The sequence below is a fragment of the Topomyia yanbarensis genome, chromosome 2 (genome assembly GCF_030247195.1).
Source record: "Topomyia yanbarensis strain Yona2022 chromosome 2, ASM3024719v1, whole genome shotgun sequence".
Taxonomy (NCBI): Eukaryota; Metazoa; Arthropoda; class Insecta; order Diptera; family Culicidae; genus Topomyia; species Topomyia yanbarensis.
Window position 1 is genome coordinate 98346920 of NC_080671.1, and position 27363 is coordinate 98374282.

At 37.1% G+C, this 27363-nt stretch overlaps 1 protein-coding gene across 1 annotated transcript in view; it reads left to right on the top strand.

Annotated features, from left to right (window-relative positions):
* The window catches only part of LOC131678943 (17-beta-hydroxysteroid dehydrogenase 13-like), a 28452-nt gene extending 1089 nt beyond the window's left edge, over positions 1–27363 (top strand). Inside the window, exons 3-5 of the mRNA XM_058959397.1 lie at positions 26677–26933; positions 27002–27115; positions 27174–27363. Coding sequence (XP_058815380.1) covers positions 26677–26933; positions 27002–27115; positions 27174–27246 — 444 coding nt within the window. The 3' untranslated portion in view covers positions 27247–27363. The remainder of the gene's footprint in view (positions 1–26676; positions 26934–27001; positions 27116–27173) is intronic.

Sequence of the window (27363 nt, forward strand, 5' to 3'; positions counted from 1 at the left end):
TAACAATGTAATAATAATGAATAAAAGTTATTACTTCGTTATTTAGTGCCAATGCTATATCAGTTAATGTATTTCCCCTCATATTTTCTCTTAGTGACAACGGTAAAAATTCAATCATTTAGGCAAAACTTTTGCAAATTACTTGAAATTTGGTATTTTAATTTACTCAGGTATGTGATAAAAATACACGGTATATACTAGAGTGATAAGCAAAAAGAAGGACGCCCATCGGGCCATAAGTATTATTTCTATTATACTCTATTATACACCACAATAAGCTGTTAGGCCCCATGGAATAGTAACTCAGACACCACTTCATTAAAAGTTTAATAACTTCTCCTAAAGACGTTGGATTGACATGCAGTCTTCGACAAAGTTGTAGGTAATAAAATTATCTTTCTTATTTTCATATGCAGTAATAAACTGTTGCGCACAGTGCCACCCACCGGAAAAAATGAAAGTTTGTGATCTTCCTCTATGTCAATTTTCGAAAAATCCCATGCAAACTTCGAACACGTTGGTCCGGTAGCTAGGCTTGCCCGATTTGGCTCAAATTTGGCACAGAGACTCCTAGTGGTACAGGGGCAACATTTTCAAACATTCGCATTTTTCCTGGGCAGACTAGTATACACGGATCTCAAAGCTGCGTTCGATCGTACAGATCGCTCTCCTACATGTAAATAGTAAACGGCTCGGTACTTCGTCTGACTTAACCGAATGGCTTAAATAATATCTCGTCGATCGCTATCTATCAGTAAAATTCTTGGAAATACTGAATCATTCAGTTTAGTCAAAATGGAAGCCACCTTGGACCTCTCCTATTTTCCCTGTTCTTCAATGATGTTTTCTATGTTATCCCACCAGGATGCATACTTCTATAGGCTGACGACCTCAATTTATTTTCTTATTTTACGATCCACAGCGATTTGCATAGCGCTTCAGTGACATCTTTGTCGCAAATGAGTTATCTGTTGGATTGTATTCTGAATCACAATGTACAAATAAAATTACCAGGTTTGTTTAGAAAACATCGAAATAAAAATTCAAAACATGGTTGTCCCATCCATAAGGCTCAATGAAAATGTAAATGTCGAAAAGCGTTTTTCTCGGTTTGCTGTTTTTCAATATGGGCAGTACAGGTCAGATGAAAAACAAGCAACAAATATACACGTTTGCTGCTCCATTAATATCGGGAATGGAAAACCCATGCTGTCGTAACCTCAAATTTTGACATTTTTATCTTTAAGCTTAGCATTTGTCACTATAAACATACTCAGAACCATTAGCGGATCCTAGGATCCATGGGAAGGGTCCTAGGGCTCAGGACCCCACTCCCCGAAAATTTTAACTTGTTGAGAAATTTTAAATTAGTTTCAATTTTAAATTAATTTCAAACTTACGAGTGCTATTAGTTTATATTACCTTAAAAATCGTCTGGTAAAAATGAGAAAAAACCTACTTAATCCACCTAGCAGTGAGATGAGACATTTCTTACACATGTCACTGTTGAAAAATTCATTAGTTTGAAGAACTCGTTCATTAGTTTGCAGTTTCTCGTCCTGCACGAATAAAACCTCGAACAAACTGAATAAAATATAGAAAATCAATAAACAAACAAAATAAAAAAATAAAGCTAGAAACATAACGATTAACGATTTCAAATTCAATAAATGAGTACAATGATTAATAAAATACATAAATCAAATTAGATTAGCTTATTAAATAAAAATTAGACAATATTTAAAAATAGTTATAAATATTGAGCAAATTAAATTGACTCAAACTAACAAATTGAATTAAATAAATAAGTGGAATGACTGATAATGAAATGAATAAAATTAAAGAAATTAACAGAATAATCAAATTAATCAAAATAATCAAATTAATCTAATTAATCAATTGAATCAATTGAATCAAATGAATAAAATAAATAAAATGATTCAAGTACATCAAATGAATCAATTGAAACAAATGAATCAAATGGATAGAACGCATTTAATCAATCCAGTGAATACAATGAATCAAATGAATGGAATGGATAAAATGAATAAAATGATTGGGATGAATGAAAAGAATAAAACTAATAAAAAATGAATTGAATGAAATGAATAAATAGAACAAATGAATCAAATAAACAAAACGAATAGATGCAAATTCCCAAACGGGAAAATTTTGGACTATGCCAAATTTTTTTGTACATAAGGACACAATACCTTACATAAAGTATGGTGTTTGTTTTAGTGTCTCGGAACCTCCTCGTTAGTAACAAGCATTAACTGGGTATCGAATAGAATAGAATTGATGAAATGAATGAAAAGAAGAAGAAAATCGATTGATAAAAATGAAAAATTAATCAATGTTAAAAAGATATAAATAAATAGAAAAAAAACAAATTGTGTGAAACAATTTGGGTGTAATGAATAAATCTGAAAAATCTGAAGAAACTGAAAACATGTATAAACTGGAAAAAAACGAATACAATCCATAGAAGGAAAACAATAAATAAAACAAGTTAAATAAATGATATGAATAAAATGTACGAAAAAAATAAACTGATCAGAGTGGATACGAATAAAATAGATCAAATGAACCCAAATGAACAAAATGAATAAAAAGAATGCTGAATGAAATAAATAATTAAAATGGAAAGATCATATACCTAAAATTAGCCAAATATTCAAAATGAATAAAATAAACAAGACGAATAAAATCCATGAAATGAAGAAACTCAAAAAATTGACTATATAGAATGAAATTAAAAATCGTTCTTGAATAAAGTAAATGAATAAACCGGATTGTACGAATTTGAGAACTATTGTATCAGACAGTTATGAATTGTTTTTGAAAATCCCATCATCTGAAAAATGGCGAATTAGTATGCAATAAAATTTCTAAAGTTTTCATTCTTTTTTGTTCTCACTTTTTCGATTTCGTTGTTCTTTTCTTGGCGGTGTCGTTTAAGATTATCTGGCGTTTCTACTTTATTGATGGACCTTTATTAGTTATCAGAAACCTGGAACGTTCAATTTGTTTCGGAATTCAATATTAGATAGTTAAGTAAGACAAGGTCACATGTGCTTTCAAGCCCTTTAAACAAAGAGCGAAGACGGAGAATGCGATTTGTGAATGGGAAAGGTAGATATTTCAAAGTTTTCATTTGCATTGACGTAAAGAGTGTGAAGCTATGCTATGTCGATAGCACAAAAGCCATTCAGTTGATTATAATGCAGTCTCAATAATATGGGTAATATGGACACCCATGCCAGGTATTCGTCTTTCCCATCCCAGTTTTGAAATGCCGATTTTGTGCGTCTTTTTCATAACCATTTCAACCCTCCGGAAGTCGCGCTTATGGCCCACTGAACGAGCAGCCGCTAATGCCCTAAGACGATTTCGCTAGATTTTCAGAGCAGCGTGCACTTAGGGCACTAGCGCGACTGACGGATGGTTAAGCATCTTTCTGTTTTTAATTTTATTAGTATAAGTTACTATATTGATGGAATATCATCTCAAATTACGGTTTGCGTGCAATGCATCAATCGATGAGTTGAATTTGCTAATAAACTTTAACCTGTCCGTTTTGGGCACAGTTCTCCTATATGCCATAAGCTGCACTAAACCGTCAGACTAATTTTAGGCCAAGATCTGTCCATATCATCACTTCATTCACAGTATTGACGGCGCGACGGAGCAGGACTGCCAAGTGTACTCTATCCATTGGAAATTTGTGATATTATCTTTTTCTTTCATGACAAAATGAATGGGATTGCACCTTTTTCATATTTTTCTGAGCGAAGCCAATGCTACTATGATTTAATATAGGAGCCCCTTGTTAAGAGGAGGTTCTTATTCAAATGACTAAAAAGTAAGCAAAAATTTTTAGTGGGCCAATGAAAAAAAGTATGGAGGAAAGTTTTAGAATTCAAAAAGCTTATATTTTCGACTTTATTTACAATTTTTTTCAAGACAAAAAAAAACAAAATGGCGCCCGTGGTAACGTTTTGTCTAAGGTCGTAGAATTCCAAAGCTGCATACAGGCTGCTGCCTCAGGGACCGATATGAAGCATAGAATTAATAATAATGCTGTAAACTAAATTTATTGAAGGTATGGCATAAGCACGAGTAAAATACTTAAAATTGGACGAAATGGTGCGATCTCAAACTTTGAGATCGTTTTTGAGCCCTTTTTACATTTCTTATAAAAGAAATGTATAAAATTCGCTCAAACTTTCAAGATTTTTTTCCGAGTCTTATATGCCAATCGACTCAGCTTGACGATTTGGGACAATGTCTGTGTTTGTCTGTGTGTGCGTGTATGTAAAGTGTTTTCCTTTTTACTTGGTGCTACAACAGTGTAGTGCAAAAAAGAGATAGCCTGATTACACCTAAGTTTGAATGGGTGTAGCACCGACTACACTGGTGTAGTGCACTGTAAAAACGAAAATGTCATAAGTGAGATATTGAGCGTAAGCCCCCATACACAAATTATTTCATTCATTTTTCCCTTTAGAGGGTAAAACAATTTTGCATACTTATACAATATTACTGTTTAATATAACTATTTACTGGGTAGAATATCTTTTGCAAGGTTTAATACTAAGTTGTACCCTACCGAAAGAAAAATCTCGTTCTATTTCAAGACATTTAAGAGATGTTAAGGTGCAGGAAAAAGGGAAAAATTTGAAATTGCTTAAAGGTATGTAGCCAATACTTGTTATACGCCAAGCGTAGTACAATGTCTGAATTGCAAAATCCACTTGAGATTATACAAAAAATATTAATAATTGTCGAAATTAAAGCCATTTTCGTAAAATGAGATTGGCCGTGACTATGATTCCTGTCTATCAGCTCAACTGACAGCATAAAAATAAAAAAATTATTACGTACAGGAACATGTAGCGTCCTTGAAGATTCATCGTAAGTATTTTTTTTTATGTTTTGCGAACGGGGACGATTTTTCTAAAAAAGCCCCTACTTTCACCAGAAAAAAATATTATATATACCCAGGCCCTCATAAAGAATCAAGAGATAAAAGAATATATTTTTTCGATTTTTTGACCGACCTTTATATATAACCCCTTAACTAGCATCAGTTGATCAAATATATTGGCACTGAGTTGTAACTTTTTGAAGCTTCCGTTTAACAGCACAAACTCACTTGAGCAATCAACCTCAAAACAAACTTGAACCAGCTGCTTCTTTCGCATTTTCAACTGGTTGTTGCAAAATATTTACTCAAGCAAAGGTATCGTACGCTGGGAACCCCGTTTTGTTTTTTTTTCCTACTTTTTTCGGCACCTAAATGGTATCGATTGTAACAGGTATGACGACAAGCAACACCGTTTTAATTTGATGACTTGGGCATTTTAATGGTTTCCTCGATCACCTGAGTGTCGGTCGTCTCTACCTAGAGCGACAGCAATTCCAACAAAGAACGGAAAATTGTTCCTTTGGCTGTTTTTGCTTTCGGCACAGATCCGCATTGGCAAATGATTGATCGAGAGCAATTCGCTGATTATTTTCATGACTGTGCAAATTTATGTAACGAAGGGATTCCCTGCAGGACACATTATCCGGGCTTTTCGATCTATTTTCGGGAGTTATTAAAATAAAACTTTGGCACTTGAGCAGTAAACGTTAAATGCAACCAACTACTGCCAAACATATGCCAAAATCTACCGGTAGTCGCAACACTGCCCTGAATGTTATGTTTTGAGCTCTGTACAGATGTGGTATTGAAGTATGACCTGTTCATAACAGTTTTTGCAACCGGCCGAGACGGTTGTGCCTCCAGGTGGAAGGTTTTGTTCTCGAGAGAGTGACGGAGTGCGAGACGCTGTATGCGTTTTTGTGGGAGAGAGAGAGAGACCAGTTTGTTAAGTGTGAGTCGACAGTTGATACGTCGGAGGCGTGGTCAACGGCATCCTCGGTGTTTTGACAGCAAACCGCGGGTAGACGAATTTGCCTACCGCGGTGGCAGAAATCGACAGTGATCGTGCCTGTACACACAGAAAAAATATATTGTATTGGTGTCGTCGGGCAATTCTAATCGACGAGAGGGGAAGCGTCACAGGTAGACCCATTTGCTCTATTCGTCTACCGCAGAAGTGGTACGACGAATAAGGAAAACAAGTGGCACCGAAAAGTGTCGCATCGACAGTGGGATTTTCGCAGCAAGCCACAGGTAGCCACATTTGTTTACCGCGGCGGTGGAAACGGAGAGAGCGCGCTTGTGGTGGTGATACCGACGAGCAGCTTAACCGGAGAGAGTTTTGAAGTGTTGCAGGTAGGCCTATTTCTCTACTGAAGAAGCAACGCGACGAAGAAGGACAGCAAGTGTCACATTGTCAAACAACGGGCACCGAGTTTACAACGTAACACATGAGGTGTGTTCTACAGGTATAACAGGTATATTTTTCATTCCTTTTTGTGATAGTTTTTCTTGCTAGGTAAAATGGATGAAGAGATGGGAGAACGAGTAACAGACTCTCCCCCTAAGCCTTCTGCTGAAAATGTAAATCCGACTAGAATTAAAATTTACCCAGAGTCGTCAACGGGACCATGGATTGTATTTATTAGGCGTAAAGTAAAGGCGCTAAATATTATTCAAATTTCTAAAGATTTGACTTCGCGATTCTCGGATGTAAAAGAGATCGTCAAAGTCAATAAAGATAAAATACGCATTGTCGTTGGTAGTCTCAAACAAGCCAATGCAATTGCTTCTTGCGAGCTTTTTACGCGTGAGTATAGAGCGTATATTCCTTCAAAGGAAATTGAAATTGATGGGGTCATCACAGAATCGAGTTTGACTGTTGATGACATAATTAAGCATGGGGTTGGTCGTTTCAAAGACACCATACTTAAAGACGTAAAAATACTTGAATGCAAGCAATTGCATTCAGTATCACACGAAGGAGATAAAAAAGTTTATCGACTGTCTGACTCATTTCGAGTGACTTTCGCTGGGTCTGCGCTGCCCAACTATGTCATTATCGATAAGATTCGTCTCCCTGTTCGCCTTTTTATTCCTCGTGTAATGAATTGCCTTAATTGCAAACAGCTTGGCCACACAGCCACTTACTGTTCCAATAAGGCACGGTGTGGCAAATGTGGGGGTTCTCATCAAGAGGATACATGCAATGAAAATTCAGAAAAATGTTTAATGTGCGGAGAAAACTCACATGAGCTCCCTGCATGCCCCATTTATAAATTGCGTGAGGATAAAATTAAACGATCCTTGAAGGAGAGGTCTAAGCGCTCCTATGCAGAAATGTTGAAAAATGCTACCCCTAAACCCATTTTCTTAGAAAACACTTACACATCTCTATTTTCGGAACAGTCTGACTCTGACGGAGCGTGCGAAGGTACATCATTTGTTTTACCCGGAAATTCCAGAAAAAGAAAACAGTCTTCTTTTCCCAAGCTGCCAAGAAAGGGCCTTAAAATTTCTCCACCAGTAGATAAACTGCGCCCAAAACCGAAAAATTCCGATTCAAAACCGAAATCAATTCCACCCGGTTTTGGGAACGTACAATCCAAACAGAACACCATTACTGGAAATAATAAAATTTCGACTTCCTCTGAGCCTCAGCCGGGGGTAGGATTATTGAAATTTTCTGAAATTGTTGATTGGATTTTTAAAGCATTCAATATTTCTGAACCACTAAAGAGTATACTTTCAGCTTTCCTCCCAACAATTAGAACATTTTTAGAGCAGCTGATTGCTCAATGGCCCATCCTTGCAGCGATTGTATCTTTCAATGGGTAATTCACCTCCTCCAATGAAAGATTCCATCACTGTTTTACAGTGGAATTGCAGAAGTATCATACCTAAAATTGATTCCTTAAAAATTTTACTGCATAATTTAAAATGCGATGCTTTTGCTCTATGTGAAACATGGCTTACCTCAAACATTAATTTCAACTTAAATGATTTCAACATTATTCGCCTAGACCGAGACACCCCGTATGGAGGAGTGCTTCTAGGAATTAAAAAGTGCTATTCTTTCTATAGAATTAACATCCCCTTGTTTGCGGGCATTGAGGCTGTAGCTGTCCAAACGAACATTAAAGGCAAAGACATGTCTATCGCTTCTATATATATACCTCCCAAAGTTCAAATTGGACAACATCAAATTTTTGAGGTAGTGGAATCCATGGCTGCTCCGCGTCTGATACTGGGAGACTTCAACTCGCACGGAGTATTGTGGGGTTCCCTCTACAATGATAATCGATCCTCTTTGATATACAATGTTTGTGACGAATTTAATATGACAGTTTTAAATACTGGCGAAACAACCCGCATCCCCAGACCTCCTGCACGTCCAAGTGCATTAGATCTATCTCTGTGCTCGACATCACTTCGGTTAGATTGCACGTGGAAGGTTGTACCTGATCCTCACGGTAGCGATCATTTGCCAATCGTTGTTTCAATTAACAGTGAATTAGGCCTTACGAATTCAATCAATGTTCCTTATGACTTAACACGAAATATTGATTGGAAAACATACGAAACATTAATTTCCACTTCTCTTGCTTCGACAGAAGAGCTACCCCCTACCGAAGAATATGAATTCTTAGCGGGTTTAATTATTGAAGCAGCAGAACAAGCCCAAACGAAATGCAATCCTGGAATGACAATAAATAGACGCCCCCCTAATCCTTGGTGGGACAAAGAGTGAATTTATTCAACAAGCTTCTTGAGCAGAACATTGTGCCGCACGACTGGAGACAAGTGAGAGTTATCGCTATTCCAAAACCGGGAAAGCCAGCCTCCGATCATAACTCGTATCGACCGATTGCAATGCTATCCTGTATTAGGAAATTGTTGGAAAAAATTATCCTACGACGTCTCGACAATTGGGTTGAGGCGAACGGCTTGCTATCAGATACCCAGTTTGGTTTTCGGAGGGGAAAGGGAACGAATGATTGTCTGGCGCTACTTTCGTCAGAAATCCAACTCACTTACGCAAAAAAAGAACAAATGGCGTCTGTGTTCTTAGACATAAAAGGAGCATTCGACTCAGTCTCCATTGATGTTCTCTCGGAGAAGCTACATCAATGTGGTCTTTCACCGATATTAAATAATTATTTATACAATTTATTGTCAGAAAAGCACATGCATTTTTCATATGGCGATTTGGCGACACTCAGAATAAGTTACATGGGCCTCCCACAAGGCTCTTGTCTAAGCCCCCTTCTCTATAATTTTTACGTGAATGACATTGATAATTGTATTGTCAGCCCATGCACTTTAAGACAACTTGCAGATGATGGGGTGGTTTCTGCCACAGGACCAAAAGCTATAAATTTACAACAACCATTGCAAGATAGCTTGGATAATTTATCAATTTGGGCTTTAAAGCTGGGCATCGATTTCTCTACGGAGAAAACAGAGTTGGTCGTTTTCTCAAGGAAGCGTGATCCAGCTCAGCTTCAGCTTCAGTTGGTTGGTAGAACGATAGCCCAAGTCCTGACTTTTAAATACCTTGGAATTTGGTTCGATTCTAAAGGCACATGGGGAGGCCACATTAGGTATCTAATAACGAAATGCCAACAAAGGATAAATTTTCTGCGAACAATAACTGGATCATGGTGGGGTTCTCATCCAAGTGACATGATAAGATTGTATCAAACAACAATACTTTCAGTAATGGAATATGGGTGCATCTGTTTCCGTTCAGCTGCGAACACTCACATTATTAAACTGGAACGGATACAGTATCGCTGTTTACGAATTGCCTTAGGTTGCATGCAGTCGACCCATACAATGAGTCTTGAAGTACTAGCGGGAGTTCTTCCTTTAAAAGACCGATTCTGGGATCTCTCTTCTCGTTTACTTATTCGATGTGAGGTTATGAACCCACTGGTAATTGAAAATTTTGAAAGACTTGTCGAGCTTCAACCCCAAACCAGATTCATGACAGTGTATTTCAATCACATGTCACAAGAAATAACGCCTGCTAGGTATGTTCACACATACGTCAATATACTAGATATTCCTGAATCCACTTTATTCTTCGACACGTCCATGCAAGCAGAGATTCGTGGAATTCCGGATCATCTACGCTCGCGGGAGATCCCTAAAATATTCACAAGTAAATATCAACACATAGACTGCCTTAAAATGTTTTACACTGATGGGTCACGAATCAGTGAGGCCACTGGTTTCGGTATTTTCAACAATAATTTTTCAATTTCTCTCAAACTTGCAGAACCCGCCTCTGTTTATATAGCGGAACTAGCAGCAGTTCACTATAGTTTTGAAATAATTAATACTTTACCCCCGAACCATTACTTTATCCTCACTGATAGTCTCAGCACAATTGCAGCTCTACGCTCAAAGAGGATTGATAATCACGATCCATTCTTTTTGGGGAAGATACGAGAATCTCTGAGTAACCTGACAAGAAAATGTTATAAATTTACCCTAGTGTGGCTCCCCGCCCATTGCTCTATTGCGGGCAATGAGAAAGCTGATAATTTAGCCAAGATTGGTGCACTAGATGGTGAAATATATGAAAGACCCATCGCTTACAATGAATTTTATAGCGCTTCTCGACAGAGGACACTTGCTAGTTGGCAAACATCTTGGGACAATGGAGATATGGGACGATGGCTACACTCAATTATCCCTAAAGTATCAACGAAGGCATGGTTCAAAGGATTGGATGTAAGTCGGGACTTCATCCGTGTGATGTCTAGGCTCATGTCCAATCATTATACTTTAGATGCGCATCTCCGTCGTATTGCTCGCTGAGGGTAATCATTGTGCTTGTGGAGAAGGTTACCACGACATTGAGCATGTTGTTTGGTCCTGCACTGAATATCGTGAAGCCAGATCACAATTAGTAGATTCTTTACAAGTCCGAGGAAGACCAATCCATGTTCCTGTTAGAGACATCCTGGCGTATCGCGATCCTCTATACATGGAACCTATGTATCATTTTCTAAAAACAGCGTCTGTCAAAATTTAATTAAATTCATCTCCTCATACTCTCATCCAAGGTTAATCATTCACCAATTAAAGTGTCCTAGAATATTTAGTTTTTAAATTTAGACAATAACAGAAAAAAAGTAAATAAATACACCCGAAAATACTAGAGCATTATGAAATACAACAATGTAAGGAAAAAAGCAAACAATAAAGTGATTTCAGTGTTAGTTTTAGACAAAGTACTAGTATAGTTAAAATTAGTCTTAAGGATTTTTGTAACGTGCTATGTAAAAAAAAGAAACTGGCGTAAAAAGCTTTTGCAAATGCCGTGTCAAATAAACGTATGGAAAAAAAAAGTATGACCTGTTGTTGTTTTAGAATTATATGAAAGTTATTGTTTTTTATGAAACCAGGTCGATTTTTTATTTCGGTTAGTAGAAAAAAAAATTTGGCTCCTCATTATTTTTACTGGCAGAGCGGGGGGGAGCGGAGGCGAACAATTTTGTTAAAAAAATTTGGGGCGGATCGAGAAAAAAAATTCGGGAGGGGTCTGAAATTTCAATTTTAAAATGAACGTTGTACAATTCGTAATACGTTAAAAACTTATTTAATTTGGTTTGGAATAATTTTAAGTTTGAAACTAATAGAAAATTGAAACTAGTTTAAATTTTTTTTTTGTTTTTAATTTTTATTAATTTCATCTTTGACGCAGAGCGTCATACAGACTGTTATTTTAACTAATTACATATGTGCGTTTTATCACAAAAGTCACTGCATATCACACATTTACATTACATTTCATATACATAACCTTACATATACATTAACACTTATTCAGCAGGTTCCCATACATTAAATTTCTCGTGAAATTCCCGAAAGCAAGTCCCTCTCGGCCAAGTTGACGGTGACAATGCAGCATTTCTCAGTTTCAAATCTACTTCAACCTTGAACGAAATGAAAGGCATCGAAGCTACTTTTTTCCAGTCTGGCACAAGTTTTTTCACAACGGCAGGGTTCTTTCCGAGCGATTTTGTTACCATATCCGCGATGTTCCTTTCAGTAACTGAATTTTTCGCTCTCGTGAAGAATAGCCAGCAGAGTTTAGCGGATGAGCTGGGTAACGAGCTTGACAAATTACCAAGACGAGAAACATTTCTGGAGCCATGCTGCAGTTGGGTTGATGAGAACGGCGACGATTGATCTGAAGGAGAGCTTGCTTCTGTAAACGATTGGGTAACTTCGTACCCGTACGATCTGCCAGCAATCATTTCATTAATAGCCGCAACCTGTTCCTTCAGTTGACGTACCTCTTCAAATAAATCTAATGCACGGTTATCGGTTTGTGGTTCAGTGTGAACAGAAACAATAGCAGGTCGGACGGGTGGAAAGCTGGAAGACTGCGATAACAACTTGCGTTTCTCAGAAAATGCCTCAAATCGGCGAACATCGATCATGATAACGGTGCAAGGCGTGCACATCCATAAGATATTCCGCTGCTGTGTACAGCTAAGCGCCTCCTGCACTGAGAGGGCAACACATTCAGCACGGTATTCGTCGGAGCAAAAGCCTTTACAAGTAATAGAGGTTTCGTCCGATTCAATATTTAACAAACATTGGTTGCAGATCATTTTGCTTTTTCCGAGCAGTTCACACACAGCAGCAATCTAGCGATCGGTACCTAGTATTCTGGTTGTTTGTTTCAGCAGTGTAGGTAGTGGTGAGTGATAATGGTACCGGCAGTTTTATTCACTTAAGACACTGAACTTAACGTAGCTAATTTGTCCTCGGTGATGATCGTTTAGGCAAAACTAATTATATTAACTGTAGCAAAACCACTTAGTTAACCTACGTAAACGTACAAAATACAAAACTCGCACCGTTATACAGAATAAATCGATGAAAATAACACAGTAGAAATGGAGGCAAAACAGCGTTACGGTAAACACACACAATGATTTCTTAACAAGTAAAAAAAAATTCGGAGGCGTCCGATCCTCCCTGGATCCGCCACTGGCCTAGCTATCAAATAATTTTACTTTTCGACATTGAACAGTATTATGGTAATTTTGGAAATTTCCCGCAAAACTTGAACAGAATTGGGATTTCAGTCGGTTTCAGCAAGTCTTGTCAGATGTCCGAAGACTGTATGTTAACACCGCAAGAGAAGACGATTATTAGGACTTATCTCCGTGGATTAATTTGCGCAGCTCCGTGCTAGTAACCAGGACCAATTGAAACAAAAAACTCCCACCCGGAGAATATTTTCTTTGGCAAATATATTAGCCCTTTTAGCGCTAGCAAACCACTCAAATGAATTAAATTTTAAAATATTTTACTTCGCCAATTATTATTTTTATTGGTGGAAAGAGGCATATAAATGGAAAAAAACCGATTTTAAAACATTCGACCAGAGCTCGTTTCTGATTGGTTTCGCTAATTTTATGTACCAAACTGCTAATCTTCAGGAAGAATTGATTGGAATGGTCAGTTTCTATTAGTTACCTTTGTTGGATGGACTACATTTCAACATTGGGAGTGAAGGTGATTATTAAGATTCAGCCGGATCCGTGAACTGGCTGCAACTAATGCTAGTAATGAGGGCCAATTGGAACAAAAATCTCTCACCCAGAGGACCTTTTCTTTAGAAAACTAATTAGCCTTAATCAGCGCTATCAAACAGTCAACCAAGAATTAAACTTTGAATACAATTTCCTCCATCCACTTTTTTTGTTATTTCCGACGGGTCGAAATTAGCGCACATACACGGAAAACTCCGATTTTTAATCATCTGACTAAAGCTCATTCCTTATTGCTTCCCACTAATTGCATCCACCGAGCCGCAAATCTTGAGGTTTTTGTTCGAAACTCCTCCTCTTTCTCGATGGAAGTGAACTGATTTCATTCAATAGCTTGCCCATTTGGCTTCGAACGCAAACTGAACCAAGTTCAAAACCAGGGGTCGTAAGCGAGTGCGGCATTATTCGTGTGTTACACTCGTACTGGCAACATACACTAGTCTGGTCGCGGTATAGGAGGAAAGGTGAAGGAAAAGCAAAAATCACACTTGGTTCGCTCCTGTCTCCAGTTTCCTTCCCGTCGTTTACTGAGAAAGGGTCACTACGCCGGAGCACTCGTCTACCGGTCAACAGTGAATATCTTGCCACCGAATTGGAGCTGGGAGGAAATGCTGCCCGTGATAACAAATAGATCAAAAGAAAGCTTGCGCCACTTTAAAAGCAACAACGCAAAAACCGCCCTTTTCAGAACGACTGTTTTCTTCGCCAAAAGAATTAAATTGCTTTCACTACGGGCTATGGCGCGATTAATTCTTCGCTACTGCAGCTGATGCTGGCTGCTAATACGACACTCAAATGAATGGTGAGAAAAACCGATTCGCGGGAATACTATCACTTGGTCATTTTGTTTGCCATGTGCCTTTTCATTCCTTTCTGCTACTAATGCCAGGATAACCAAAACAAATATGCGTCTTTCCCCCACCATCCATTTATGTCCAGTATTGCCACATGCATTTCCAGCTTTTCATCAATAACATTCCAACAATATTTTCAAATATTGTTGCAGATTGGAAAAGCTATAGTTGGTGAAGGAAAAGATTTTTATTTTTAACCATAATTATTTCGTAGAATTTTTAAAAAAAATCCCATTTAAACGGGGCTCCGTTGAATATCATTAGATTTGATTCAACGCTCTGAAGTGTAGTCAGGACACTCCGATCATATCCCAAACAGTATCCCCCTATATTTTATACTAAGAATCTAAAACGGCCTTAGAAGGGCGCAATTTCTATTTATTTACTTATATATTTGTCCCTACCTCTTCAAGACTGACATATTCATACACAATACGGATTCTTGCTATACAAGCCTAGTCCAGTCCCGTTAAGGGCTCACAAAGTATGCGGTTACATTTGTACCGCTTTCTAAGATTTTATTACTATCCTAACCGCAGATAAAGTGAGAAGGAAAAACCAAAGCTAGCTAGTCGGACTGCATATTGCATGCTTATGTAAATTAGGTGCGGGAGGTTGGTAAATAGACAGAGTGATCCCTTTTTCTGTGTTCTTTTCATTTCATTTTCGGGATTTTAAGATCAGCATCAACCTTCCCTATGCGATGCAGTGATGCATTTCTTATGCACTGCTGACATTGTATAATTAACTCATTTGCGCGGCAACAACGGGTTGTTAAATTGTGTCATGTTTGCAATTACGTCAAAGATAAAATTCATATTTTTTGGTGTGTACTACTAGGGAGACTGGTCGACAAACCAACATCAAGCTTGAGTTCCAAGATAAGTTCTTGAGTGGACTGAATTGTGTTTTGAAGTTTTTTCCTGAACGCGGGGAATAAGATCACAGCACTGAACATGTTTACTGTGTTCGTATTAACTTACAGTTTCGGCGTCGTCAAATAAAGCCGGACTGACCTGGAAGATCTTAAGAGAAGCTTGAAGAAGGCGTTCAGACAAACAGGAATACGCCATGCTCAGTCGGCGCTGGAGAGAATCACATCACAATGCCGCGGAATGAAGGGGGACAAGGAATAGGCGACATCCAGGCAACAATGAGTAGCGCAGGTGCAAGAATACTTTATGGAAAATGCCAACCAGCATGGAGTATATGGTATATCAAGCTTATAGTTTGTGCTGCGGATCACAACTACAGCGCACTTCACCTAGTGCAAGCGAACTACAACCTTAGTTTAATCTGCAGACTGCGGAGGGGAAGATTGCCGAGTTGAAACAGAAAGATGTGCATGGTGCCCATTGCCACCAGTTGGAGCAGCCGTACGTCGACAAGGCGGCATCGAACCTGTGGCTCAAGCGAGGTGAACTCTCTTTAGGAATGGCAGGAAGTATGTTTTGCACCAAGACGTCGAGGATATATGCCGGATGTGTCATTCACCGCTCGAGATCATCGACCTTATTATAGTAGGCTACCGTGTACTACCCAAGGAAGCCTATACCGAGTGTCACAACAGTGTTACTACCCAACCAGGGGAAAATAACTGGCCAATAACCCGAGCATACTACTTTCTGGCATCATACTATAATCTGGTATTAATTGATTATTAATACCTTATTGAGTTATTAAGCAGGTATTGAAGAAACGTTCTTCAATACCTGCTTAATACCTCAATGAGGTATAATACTTTATTTTAGTATTATTTATGTATTCCAGTGATTTTTACAAAAACCAAATCAACACTTTGTTAAATACCTCCATACAGTGAATTTTGTTATTGGAAGGTTGAAAAGGTTTTGTTATTATTCAGGCGTTATAAAAACTTGTTTCATTATCAACTAGATTTTCGTAGTACATGTCTCAGTTATTATTTCAGGTATTTTACCTCTTATGCAAGGTTGTTCAATACCTTAAAGGCTTTTCAATACCTTGGTGTTCAAGTATTGGGTGCAGTATACCTGAATTTGGCATTCTTAAATTATTTTCTTCTGCTCGGGTAATGGCAATTTCGTTTTTGATTGTGCATTACACCGGTGTAGTCGGTGCTACACTCATTCAAACTTGGGTGTAATCAGTCTATCTCTTTTTTTTTTGCACTACACCCGTGTAGCACCAGGAAAAAACAAAAACGCTATAAGATTTTGCACCAGCAGTGGGTGCTGCAACATGGTCCTTGGGACGAGATTGTGCCGAGCTTTTCAAGCTGTGATGGAACCGTACTGCTCTACCGGACCAATTTCTACACCACAACCGTCCCGATATGACAAGGGACGACTCCGTTCCTTTGGAAAACAATCTGTTAGATACTCACGGTGGAAAAAATGCCAGATATCTCTCATTGCACTAGTCGTAGAGTTGAAGGATATGTGGAGGTTGGATGAGGTTCCGAGAGTTGTTACTGTTGTACTTTCGACGACTGGAGTCGTTCCGAGAAAGCTACTGGAGGCGCTGAAGGAGCTAACGTTCGATAAGAAGCTCCAGAGGTCGGTGAAACTCAGCACCGGCATATTTCGCATACGAAAGTCACCTACTGATAGCGTTTTCGAGTGAACCCTCTGATTCATTTCTGAGCAGGTTTCAGTAGCTAGTATGACCGAAATACGCTCTCAGAGCGATCTGAGAGAGTTCACTCGAAAACGCTACGAATTTTACCGCCGCAATTATAATTTTAGCAAAACGCGGCACGTGCATTTATGTGTTGGCGCTTACAAATGCATGCGCAACGCCATGTTATGTTGTGACAATTTGCGAAGGTGAAATTTCGTGCCGATACTAATTAATACAGTGTAAACTGTAAGAAATAGAATTGCTTTTTTATTTGATTATTATGTAATTTCTTTCTTTCCTCTTTAGTATTTATTTCATATATGAGGAAAATCTGGCTGATTCGATGGATCATATTATTGATTTTTAACATTTAGTCGGAAGTTGCTTGTAAAATTGATAGTCTTGTTTTATTGTGTGAGTTTCTTTAATATGAAGACAAAGGTTTTATACACAGACCCACGGAGACAAAAACAGTAAAACTAGCAACCATGAATAATGCGTGGGTTTCCCTTTTTACTTTCTCTCGCTATTCCCTTATGCTTGTTTAACTGCAGTTTTTGACAATCCGTTTACCTGCATTTTTTTGGATTTTTTAACTGTTCAAAGTAACCTACGTGTATTTTGAAAAAATATCTCAAATTTGAATAATCAAAGTTGAACTTTAATACCAGCTTACGTCCCGTTTTTCCCATTTTCGGTTGCATATCATTAGATTTGAGTTAGTGTGGTCACGACACTCCAGTTATGTCGCAAATATTACCACCCATCTATTTTACTACCATCCTCTCATTCGTATGAACCCACATTGCGAACAGGTGACTTTTATCAGGCTCCACTATAAACGCCACAAAGGACACAAATAAATAAATCCGTCATTTTTCCTTCTCAGTATCCACCAAGAGGGTGAATGTTTTGACGTTTCTTTGAAAAATGAGTGAAGCCAACATAAGCTGGCTTTCTGGCTCGGCTAGTTGTCAAAAATGACAGCGAACGCGCTTTAAGCAACGGTCACATTGCTACGATCCAATGTTGTTAACTCGACATGAAACTTTTTGAATGCAAACAAACTTCATTTTGATGTGCTTAACTGGTACTCAGAGCATGTTCAGGAGTGTTTCAGTTGTAGATTCATAATTTTGACAGTTCTATTAAATAAAACTGAAAAATTTAAAACTATAACTTACTGCCCCCAGCAGTAGTTTTAGCGGGTGTTCTATTCAGTTTAAAATTCATTTCCCGCCATGCCCTTAGCGTTACTGCATTCAAATTTATTTTTCCCCAGTCTATCGGGTCTAAGTGTCTGTGGTGAAAACTTTGCGTGTATTTCAAACACAGTTCTAAACGTGTTTTAAAATCAGCAACAAATAGAACGGCGTCGTATAACAGTTTTAAATTTTAAAACAAAACTGTTCGAAGTTATAAAACAAAACGCACTGCTGGGAATGTGAATGTTTCAGTTCCAGTTCTACTTTGAAACTCCTATACAAAATAAAACGCTCCTGAACATGCCCTCAGGTTATAAAAGCGTTCGGATTTTATGGAGAAGAAGCGATGCAAGAGAAAGCGTGAATTCTCATATATTGTTATTAATTACTTGTTTTGATTCCAACTTTTAAACAGTGTTATACAGTTCATGTGAACAGACCTTGAACATTTGAAACGTAGCTAGCGCTACTGGCATTTGGTGGCAGCTTCAGGCAACAAACAGTTTTCACGGGGCTGGTATCCACTGATTTTAAAAATCACTATGCACCCTTCTCAAACACCCGATTGACTACGTTCCGTATTTGAATATTGTATGTGATCAGGGTGGCCAGATAGAATTCCTTAATATCGGTAACGTCACTAAAAGTTTATCGGTAGATATCGGTAGGCCGGGTTGTTGTCCCAAAAACGTAGTGTTGACATTGTAAAATACTGAAAACACATATGTCAGACCAAATCCAACTCAAAAATGAATGCTAAGTAGGATGTGTCCAAAATCGATAAAAATCGGTAGTTTTCGGTAGGGATAAGAAAATATCGGTAGTTTTGCCTTGGTCGTCAGTGAATCGGTAGGGAAGACCAAAATCGATAAATCGGTAGGTCTGGCCACCCTGTATGTGATCAAAGATCCCTTTTCTTTTTTTTTTGCGCATAGTATATCAACTATTACTGTTGTCGTTTTTCATTGAAAAACACCGTGGCAGTGGATTGCACTGCTTTTGCATTTTCTAGCAGAATTGGGAATGAAACACGTCTAGTGGCCTGCTCTTCTGCTGGAAAATGCAGTGCAATCCACCGCCCCGGGGTTTTTCAATGAAAAAGCTCATGTGTTCTATGTAATTTAAAAAAGAAAAATGCCAGTCGTTTTAGCATCTTATGATGTTGTGTGTTGCTTTTTGCTCCTTAACGCGTTATTTAAGGCGGAAGTTACCCAAAAATTATCGCAAAACTTGAAATATCTTTTCAAATACAACAGAGACGAAGTAACTTTGCTCCGCAAAACATGTGATTAGACATCGCAAAGAACTTTTTGGAAGATTTCAAGAACATAGGAGAATGAATAAAAAAGTTGAAAAAACTAATTTTATGGGGTCTTCCATATAACATGTACCATAATTCGAAAACTATTTAAGTTAGATATATGGTGTCTTCGGCACTTTCTTTTGTATTAATATTTTCTTATAATATTATAGGTGAATTATTCACTAAACAATATATTCCTGCAGATGCGCAACCATAAAGGCAACTTCTCCGAACAAACTATACTCCTGAAGTTAACGGTTTAGCCGCTATTAATTTTGAGCACGAAAACCCCGCAGCGTCGATTTTTATGGCATGCTAAATATGCTAAGTATAATAACCGTAGTATAATAGATGTTTCCATAATTTTCGACTAACATATGATTAGGGCCTATAAGCTAACTGTCAAAATCCACTTTGAAAGGAGATTCCTGACAAACTGTTACTCGCCAATCACAGATGTTGGTAGTAAACAAAAGAGAAAAGTCTTCTCTTTCATAAACTGCTGTGAACTGTGTTCGACCAGTAATAGTTTGTCCGGAAGTTTCTTTTAAAGAGAATTTTAACTTTGGCTTTGACGACGTAATCTTATGTTGGTCGAGAATTATATGAAACGTAGACAGCTAATGAATCATAATTTAGATAAATGAGATAGGCACAATCGCACTACTAGATGGATTAAAACAGATGGATTAAAACAGAGATTTGGACATAAAACATCCTTCCTACACATGGTGCGAACATTACCCTTCTTCTCCCAACAGCTGATCAAAACGACCAATCTACGTCTCAAACTGCCAATTACTAGTTCTGATGGTTTCTTTTACAACATTCACATTTTAGAGCTTGAATGTTGATTTTTTTTTGTTGTATATTGTTGTCATTTCATGTAAAAATAGAAGTAATATATACATTTGAATGTTTACAATGAATAACAATGAAATCCTAGTGTTCATGATTGAGAAAGACACAATTGCACCACTAGATGGATTAAAATAGGTTTTTTTCAATTTCCGACCACTGTGCGGCTCCGTTAACCTTCCATTTCGTATTGGCAGTGTTACCACGGGTCATCCTAAATAGAGAATCTCCGGATTTGTTAATGTTTGCATTGCACTCAGGATACCTGGGATTCTTCGAATAGAAGTGCCTGTCAAGTGTGTTCTATCAGCAGTCTCCAAAAAAATAAATATTTATATTGCGCAGATACAGCAGGACCGAATATGACTAAGAATACACTGAAAATCGTTGAAAAGCGGTACAACTCTATTTCCCAGGGTACCCAAAGTTATGTGTAAATCTTATCCCAAGCTTCTAGTTATTACTGAAGACTCCCACGCTACTCGACTTTAGCATAGAGAATGTCATACCCGAATCTTTTACTTATTTATATCGAAATGGCCAATTTAAAACTCATTTCAAATGAACGAATCTCCAATCTAAACATTTTACCACCTCCGATGAGGCTGGTGCCGAATGATCAGTGATATTTCCACTGAACTTCACGAACCGTATAGCGTATAGAGCAAGCGATCAGGTAATCGGTTTCGTTAAGTCTTCTACCGTGGAAATTCGATCTCGTTTCAAAGCTTGTATTTATGTTAATCTGGCATAACATTTTCGGTTGGAAGGGAGACTGGTAGATTGATGGCTTGACATGAGTATGGTGCGTTATATGCTGCATTCGAAGTTTCATCATGCACCCTTATCGTAGCGGTCAACCCACAGTGGTTTTGTTTTGTCTATCATAACATTAAACAAAACTAAATAATCCACCTAACAGTGTGATTATACCATTTTCATATATGCATAGTACAATTAGTCGATTAAAATACCATGATCAATATCTGCAGCGGTTTGAAGTTGTCAAACATTTTTGTCGGATAATGATAGATGTTCATTCATACTGCATTGTTACATCTGCCCCCAGGAAGTTTCGGGACCATTAGAAGTGGCAAATGTAGCCAAATGGCTACCAATGATCTAGCATTGCGATGTATATAGATATCTGTTATGATACAGTTTGAATATTAATGTTAACCTCATGATACTGCCAGTTGATATAGGAAACTCATAGATGAACATCTCGTATCTCTGGAATCGGAAACAAAATTCGGAATGCAAACGATATACATTGCTGTATATGTACTTTTGCATTTGAATAGGTATAGCTATAGAAACATAGTTTATGAAACTCGAGTCAAGTATTAGCGAGTAATCAACGTAACCTTATGTTAACATACACACAGCCGAAATGGACGAACTGATTCTCATATATAAACCTTCCAGGCATTAGAAAAATACTTTCGAAATGATTACATACCCTTTCTTTGCTGAAACCGACCAAACATCTTTAGTTATTTAATTAGACAAGGCCATAACTTCGGTACCCATTTGAGCACCGGTGGTCAGCTGCGGGTCTCAGTTGTTCAGTGCAGTTTCGTTTGCGAACATCCAACTCCAGCAGCATGTCGATTGGGCAAACTGACCGACCTGGTCGATCGAAAAGTCAAAGCAGAAAGTTTAAAATATGTCGTCACATTGGGCTGCTGTTAGTAGATGTGCTGAAAGTGATTTTAATTGGTTTGCCAATTTTGTTTCGGACGTTCGTTCGTTTATTGTTCCCTGTAACACGTAAAAGCGTTTCCGGTCAGTTGGCTCTGGTATAAAGTGTAACGGCCTCGGAAAATTTTGAAAGTGAAATATGTTCTCCAAATAGGTAACCGGAGGAGCGAACGGGTTGGGTCGAGAGCTGGCGTTGCAACTGGCCGGCAAGGGATGCAACGTTGTCATTGTGGATGTTGATATCAAATCTGCGGAACGCACCTGCGCAGATTTGCGGAAGAAAAATGTATCGGCTTACGCGTATCAAGTTGATGTTTCGTCCTTCGACGAGATTCAAAGCTTAGCGTCAAAGGTGTACAGTGACATCGGTCCTGTCGATATTCTAATCAACAATGCCGGTGTGATCATTTTCAAATTTTTACAAGAGAGTACACCTGAGGATGTGCACAAGACTATTGATGTGAATGTTAAATCGTACATATGGGTAAGCCATTGGATATAAAATTGAAAGTAGGGGAACATGGGGAGACTTGACCAGGTTTTCATCTAAAACTGCAGAAATCTCTAAAAAAGCCTTCAATCCCTCAAAAGTTATTGAGATGTAATGTGCAAAGTTATCGTGCGTCTTCATGATTTTTTGCAGAATTTTTATTTTAATTTTTGAAAAGTTACAAAAGTTTTTCTGTGATCGTTTTTTTTGGTCAGGTCTCCCGGGGAGAATTATTTTTTTCCTTATTGTCGAGATCCTTAGGTAGCATTAAAAAATATAAAAGGGCATTTGATAAATTTCGATTTTTTTAATGCATTTCTTTTTAACGATTAACTGTACTGCTTGCATTGCATGTTCACACGTCACGAAATCAGTCCTACTATTGCTAATTTTGTTTACTAATACTAAAATATAAAGACTTATGTTTGAGGTGGGATTTTTTTTATGGCGTGATTAACATTAACAGTAGATACCAAAGCATAATAAATATCAGGAATTTTGTATCTTTCTTCAACTAATTGCCACTTGGTCAAGTCTCCCCAACATTAGTTATTGCGTTCAATGTCATGCAAATTCTAGTAATAACTATTATAACTAATCCAATTTATGTAAAATCATTTCACTGCTTCACAAGGATTAAGATGGTATATTAGTACATTAATAGTAATTAGTAGTCGAGTAGATATGTCCATACAAAGTTTGATAAAAAATTACATCATTTAATGCAAATTTATTAATCACGTAATATTTTCTGCAAGGAAAGGATTTTTCATTCCAAACTTTTAAAATTGCCTTAAGGGATCGAAACAAGTATAAAAATATTTTTGAAAAAAATTCAAGAACCGAATAGAAGACGCCATTGCCAAAAATAGAATTTTGCGCTTCGTCAAGTCTCCCCATGGTCCCCTACATGTAATGTACCAGTATTCATTAAATTGCTCTTAAATTTGCTATTATTAAATTAACATTTCCAAAAAATTGGTTTCTCGATCCATTGCATCGTGCTCATTGTTGATATACGTGAAATTAAATTAAATAACATTGATACTCGATTAGCTTAATCGATATTGAATGGTATTAAAACATCTAATTAAAGTACATATAAGATCAACTGAACATTTATTTTTCGGTAAAAACCACTGCTCGACAAAAAACGTGTATAGAACAACACTTAGGAAATTTTATAAAATTCAATTTTCTTCAGCATAGAATTTTATTGTATGTTTTAGAGAATCATACCTTGCAAAAAATGGTTACATCATCGTTCTAAAGAACTTCGCAAAAGATCAAACAAATTTGAAAGACATCATAAACGTTAATATTACAAATACTTGTTTTAAACGGTAATATTCGCAAATTACGTAATATATCTCAATACCCTAAACACATAGAGCATTCATGTCTTCAGCGAAATTGTTTCTAATATTTTCAATTTCAATAACTTTATTGAAGAGACCAAGTCTCTAAGTAATGTTTTTAAGAGTTAATTCTTCTAGGGGGAACAATCACCAACACATTATTATCTTAAATAGATTATAAAATTATTACATTACAAAACTTCTTCAAAGTTGCTAAATGTCCAAAGCTGGCGGTTTCAAAATTGTATGATCTTGCCTGAAAAAATCATGCAATCACTTTTTTAATCTAATAAAAAAAATATCAGTTAACACCGCAAATCATGTTTTTTTTCACAGAGCCGTTCTATAAAAGCTTGTCACCGAGTCGTTTGTCGATATTTTTGCATAGAAAATTACAGCATGTTATTGAAATGGTACACTATATTGCACAAAAGTTTTGTTAAATTTGCTTCACGCAAAGTTCTAAAAAAATTCGCAAAAAAAAATTTTTTTTACGCTGAAACCCTTACTTCCCAGTCACCCCCCCCCCCTTCCCTACATCACTTTTACTTCTCTAAACGTATTCTGCAAGAGTATATGAACAATAGTAATTCATTTTTAATGCCTTTTCTGCGTTATTGGATGAGTAATAGGAGTTATTCTTAGCACCTACTATATATGATAGGTTGGGCAATAATGGGGGTATATAAATCAAATTAACAAAATACAAAATAAGACTCAGCTCACTGCATAAAAAATATTACAATATTTAAAAATGTTATAGAATTAGTAGATTAAATAAACTTTCTTCAAACTAACAAATTGACCGAACAAAATAAATGAGATTATTAAAATGAAGAAACTATTTTATAGAGTTCAGCATGAACTGGAGAAAATGCATGAAATGAATAAAATGAATGAAATGAATGAACTTATTAAAATGAGCCAGGTGAATGAATTGATTACAATAAATAAAGCAAATAAAATTAATAAAATTAATAAAATGATAAAATAAATAAAATGAATAAAAGAAATACAATGAACAAAATGAATCAAATAACAAAATAAATGAAAAATACAGTGAATCAAATAAATAAAATCAATAAAGAAAATAAAACGAAGAAACTGAAAGAACTGGAAAAATGCACAAAGCTCATATACCGAGCGAAACAATTAAAATGAATACGATGAAAAAAACTAAATAAAACGAATAAAAAAGAATCAAATAAAAGGAATGAAGATAATTAATAGAATTATTTAAAATGGAAAAACCGAATAAAATATAAGAACTGGAAAAATGCATAAAATGAAAAAAATTAATCAACTGAATAAATTGATTAAAATAAATACAATAAACGGAATGAATAAAATGAATAACATGAATGATCTGACTGAACTGACTGAACTGACTGAATTGACTGAACTGAGTGAACTGAGTGAACTGACTGAAGTGACGGAACTGACTGAACTGACTGAACTGACTGAACTGACTGAACTGACTGAACTGACTGAACTGACTGAACTGACTGAACTGACTGAACTGACTGAACTGACTGAACTGACTGAACTGACTGAACTGACTGAACTGACTGAACTGACTGAACTGACTGAACTGACTGAACTGACTGAACTGACTGAACTGACTGAACTGACTGAACTGACTGAACTGACTGAACTGACTGAACTGACTGAACTGACTGAACTGACTGAACTGACTGAACTGACTGAACTGACTGAACTGACTGAACTGACTGAACTGACTGAACTGACTGAACTGACTGAACTGACTGAACTGACTGAACTGACTGAACTGACTGAACTGACTGAACTGACTGCACTGACTAGACCGACTGACTGACTGAAGAGGTGTAACGCTTGTTGAAAGTTAAAATATGCATCTCAAATCATCGTCCCACACTACATTCATTTGTCTACAAAAACAACATGAAATACTCTGTTGAACAAGATAACGATAATTAACTGAATGATAAGGTCAAGATTCTCATGTCCGAGTGGTAAAAATGCGGCTAAAACGCACTACTCCTTCCTTTGTGACTTTGGAACATGGTACCTCCTATACACAAACCGCACTGTGCACCTATGAGCAACAAACTGCGACATGTTAGTAGTTCAACCTTTGAGGCGTTGTCAGGAAATACCGAAAATGTCTCGCCACCGAGAAAATGAATCTCAGACCGCAAATTCGATGAAAACACATTAAAAAACTTTTTTTTTGCGAGAAAAAAGAAAGATTCACAGCTCCTTCAAGCTCACGCATCGAACAGTGCCAAATTACCCAATCAAAAAAAAAACTCAAGCAATGAGCAATGAAAGTCACATTAATACAAACGAAGACCATAAAGTTACATCTGTTTTTCGGTACACTCTGATTGTTTGTCTATGCATTCTGATTCTGGTAATGTTATGACCTTTGTACAAAGTTAAGCAACTCTAGCTGAGCTCGCATTGTACTTCAAGTTTGAAATCTAATGGAAACTAATCGTAATCATAGGTCAGACATTAGAGTTTATTATTTACATATGTCATGATTATTTTTATTGCAGCAGCAAAGATTTGCACTCCAATTTGACGAAGTACTACTTTTGTTATGAAGAGTCACTTCAACGAATGATTCTTTGAAGCACACTTGACGTCAATCCATATTGATGGTTGTTAACGCTAATTTGTAGCTCATTTCATGCTATATTTATGTTTTTCGTTACTCTTATTTTTTTTTTACTAACAGATGCCTCGTGTACTACCCTACACAAATATTTAGAAGCAGGTGCTAAATTAGTTCCATTCTTTTCAGACCACCAAAGTATTCCTGGAAAAAATGATGGAACGAAAGAGAGGTCACATAGTAGCTATTTCGTCCATGTCCGGTATGTACGCGTTCCCCTGGGCCGTTGTGTACTCTACTTCAAAGTATGCCGTGAATGGGTTCATGGCTGCAGTCACCGAACAGTTGCGCCTGCAAGGCTACGGTGACCATATTCAAACAACCTGCGTGTGTCCGTACTATATCGCCACTAGGAAGGATATTGTAGAATTTTTGAAGAAACCCCGGTAAGAATTGGCTTCGTGATTGGCTCATCTTGTATTTTCTAATGAGTTGTGATAATCTTCCAAAACAGATTTAAACTGCTTACCACGGAGCATACGGCACGAGTAATCATTGAAGGAATTCTACGGAACGAAGTGATTCTTGCGATACCGCCGTTCTTTGATCTGGGAGTTAGGTTCATGCAGTGAGTGAGAATTAATTGTTTGGAAATTTCAGTTTGAATAATTTTCTTATAATTTCAGATTGTTTCCAGTAAAAATACAACAGTTGGTGCGAGATTATATTATAAGAGAGTATGAATTGAATTCTTCTTGAGGTGTGTATGTTATGATGCTAGCGAGTACAAAAATCGTCCTTATAGTTAGGAAAATATCGATATCATTGATCAACGTATTTATTTTTTGATGAAGAAACCTGAAATAAAGATGCTTA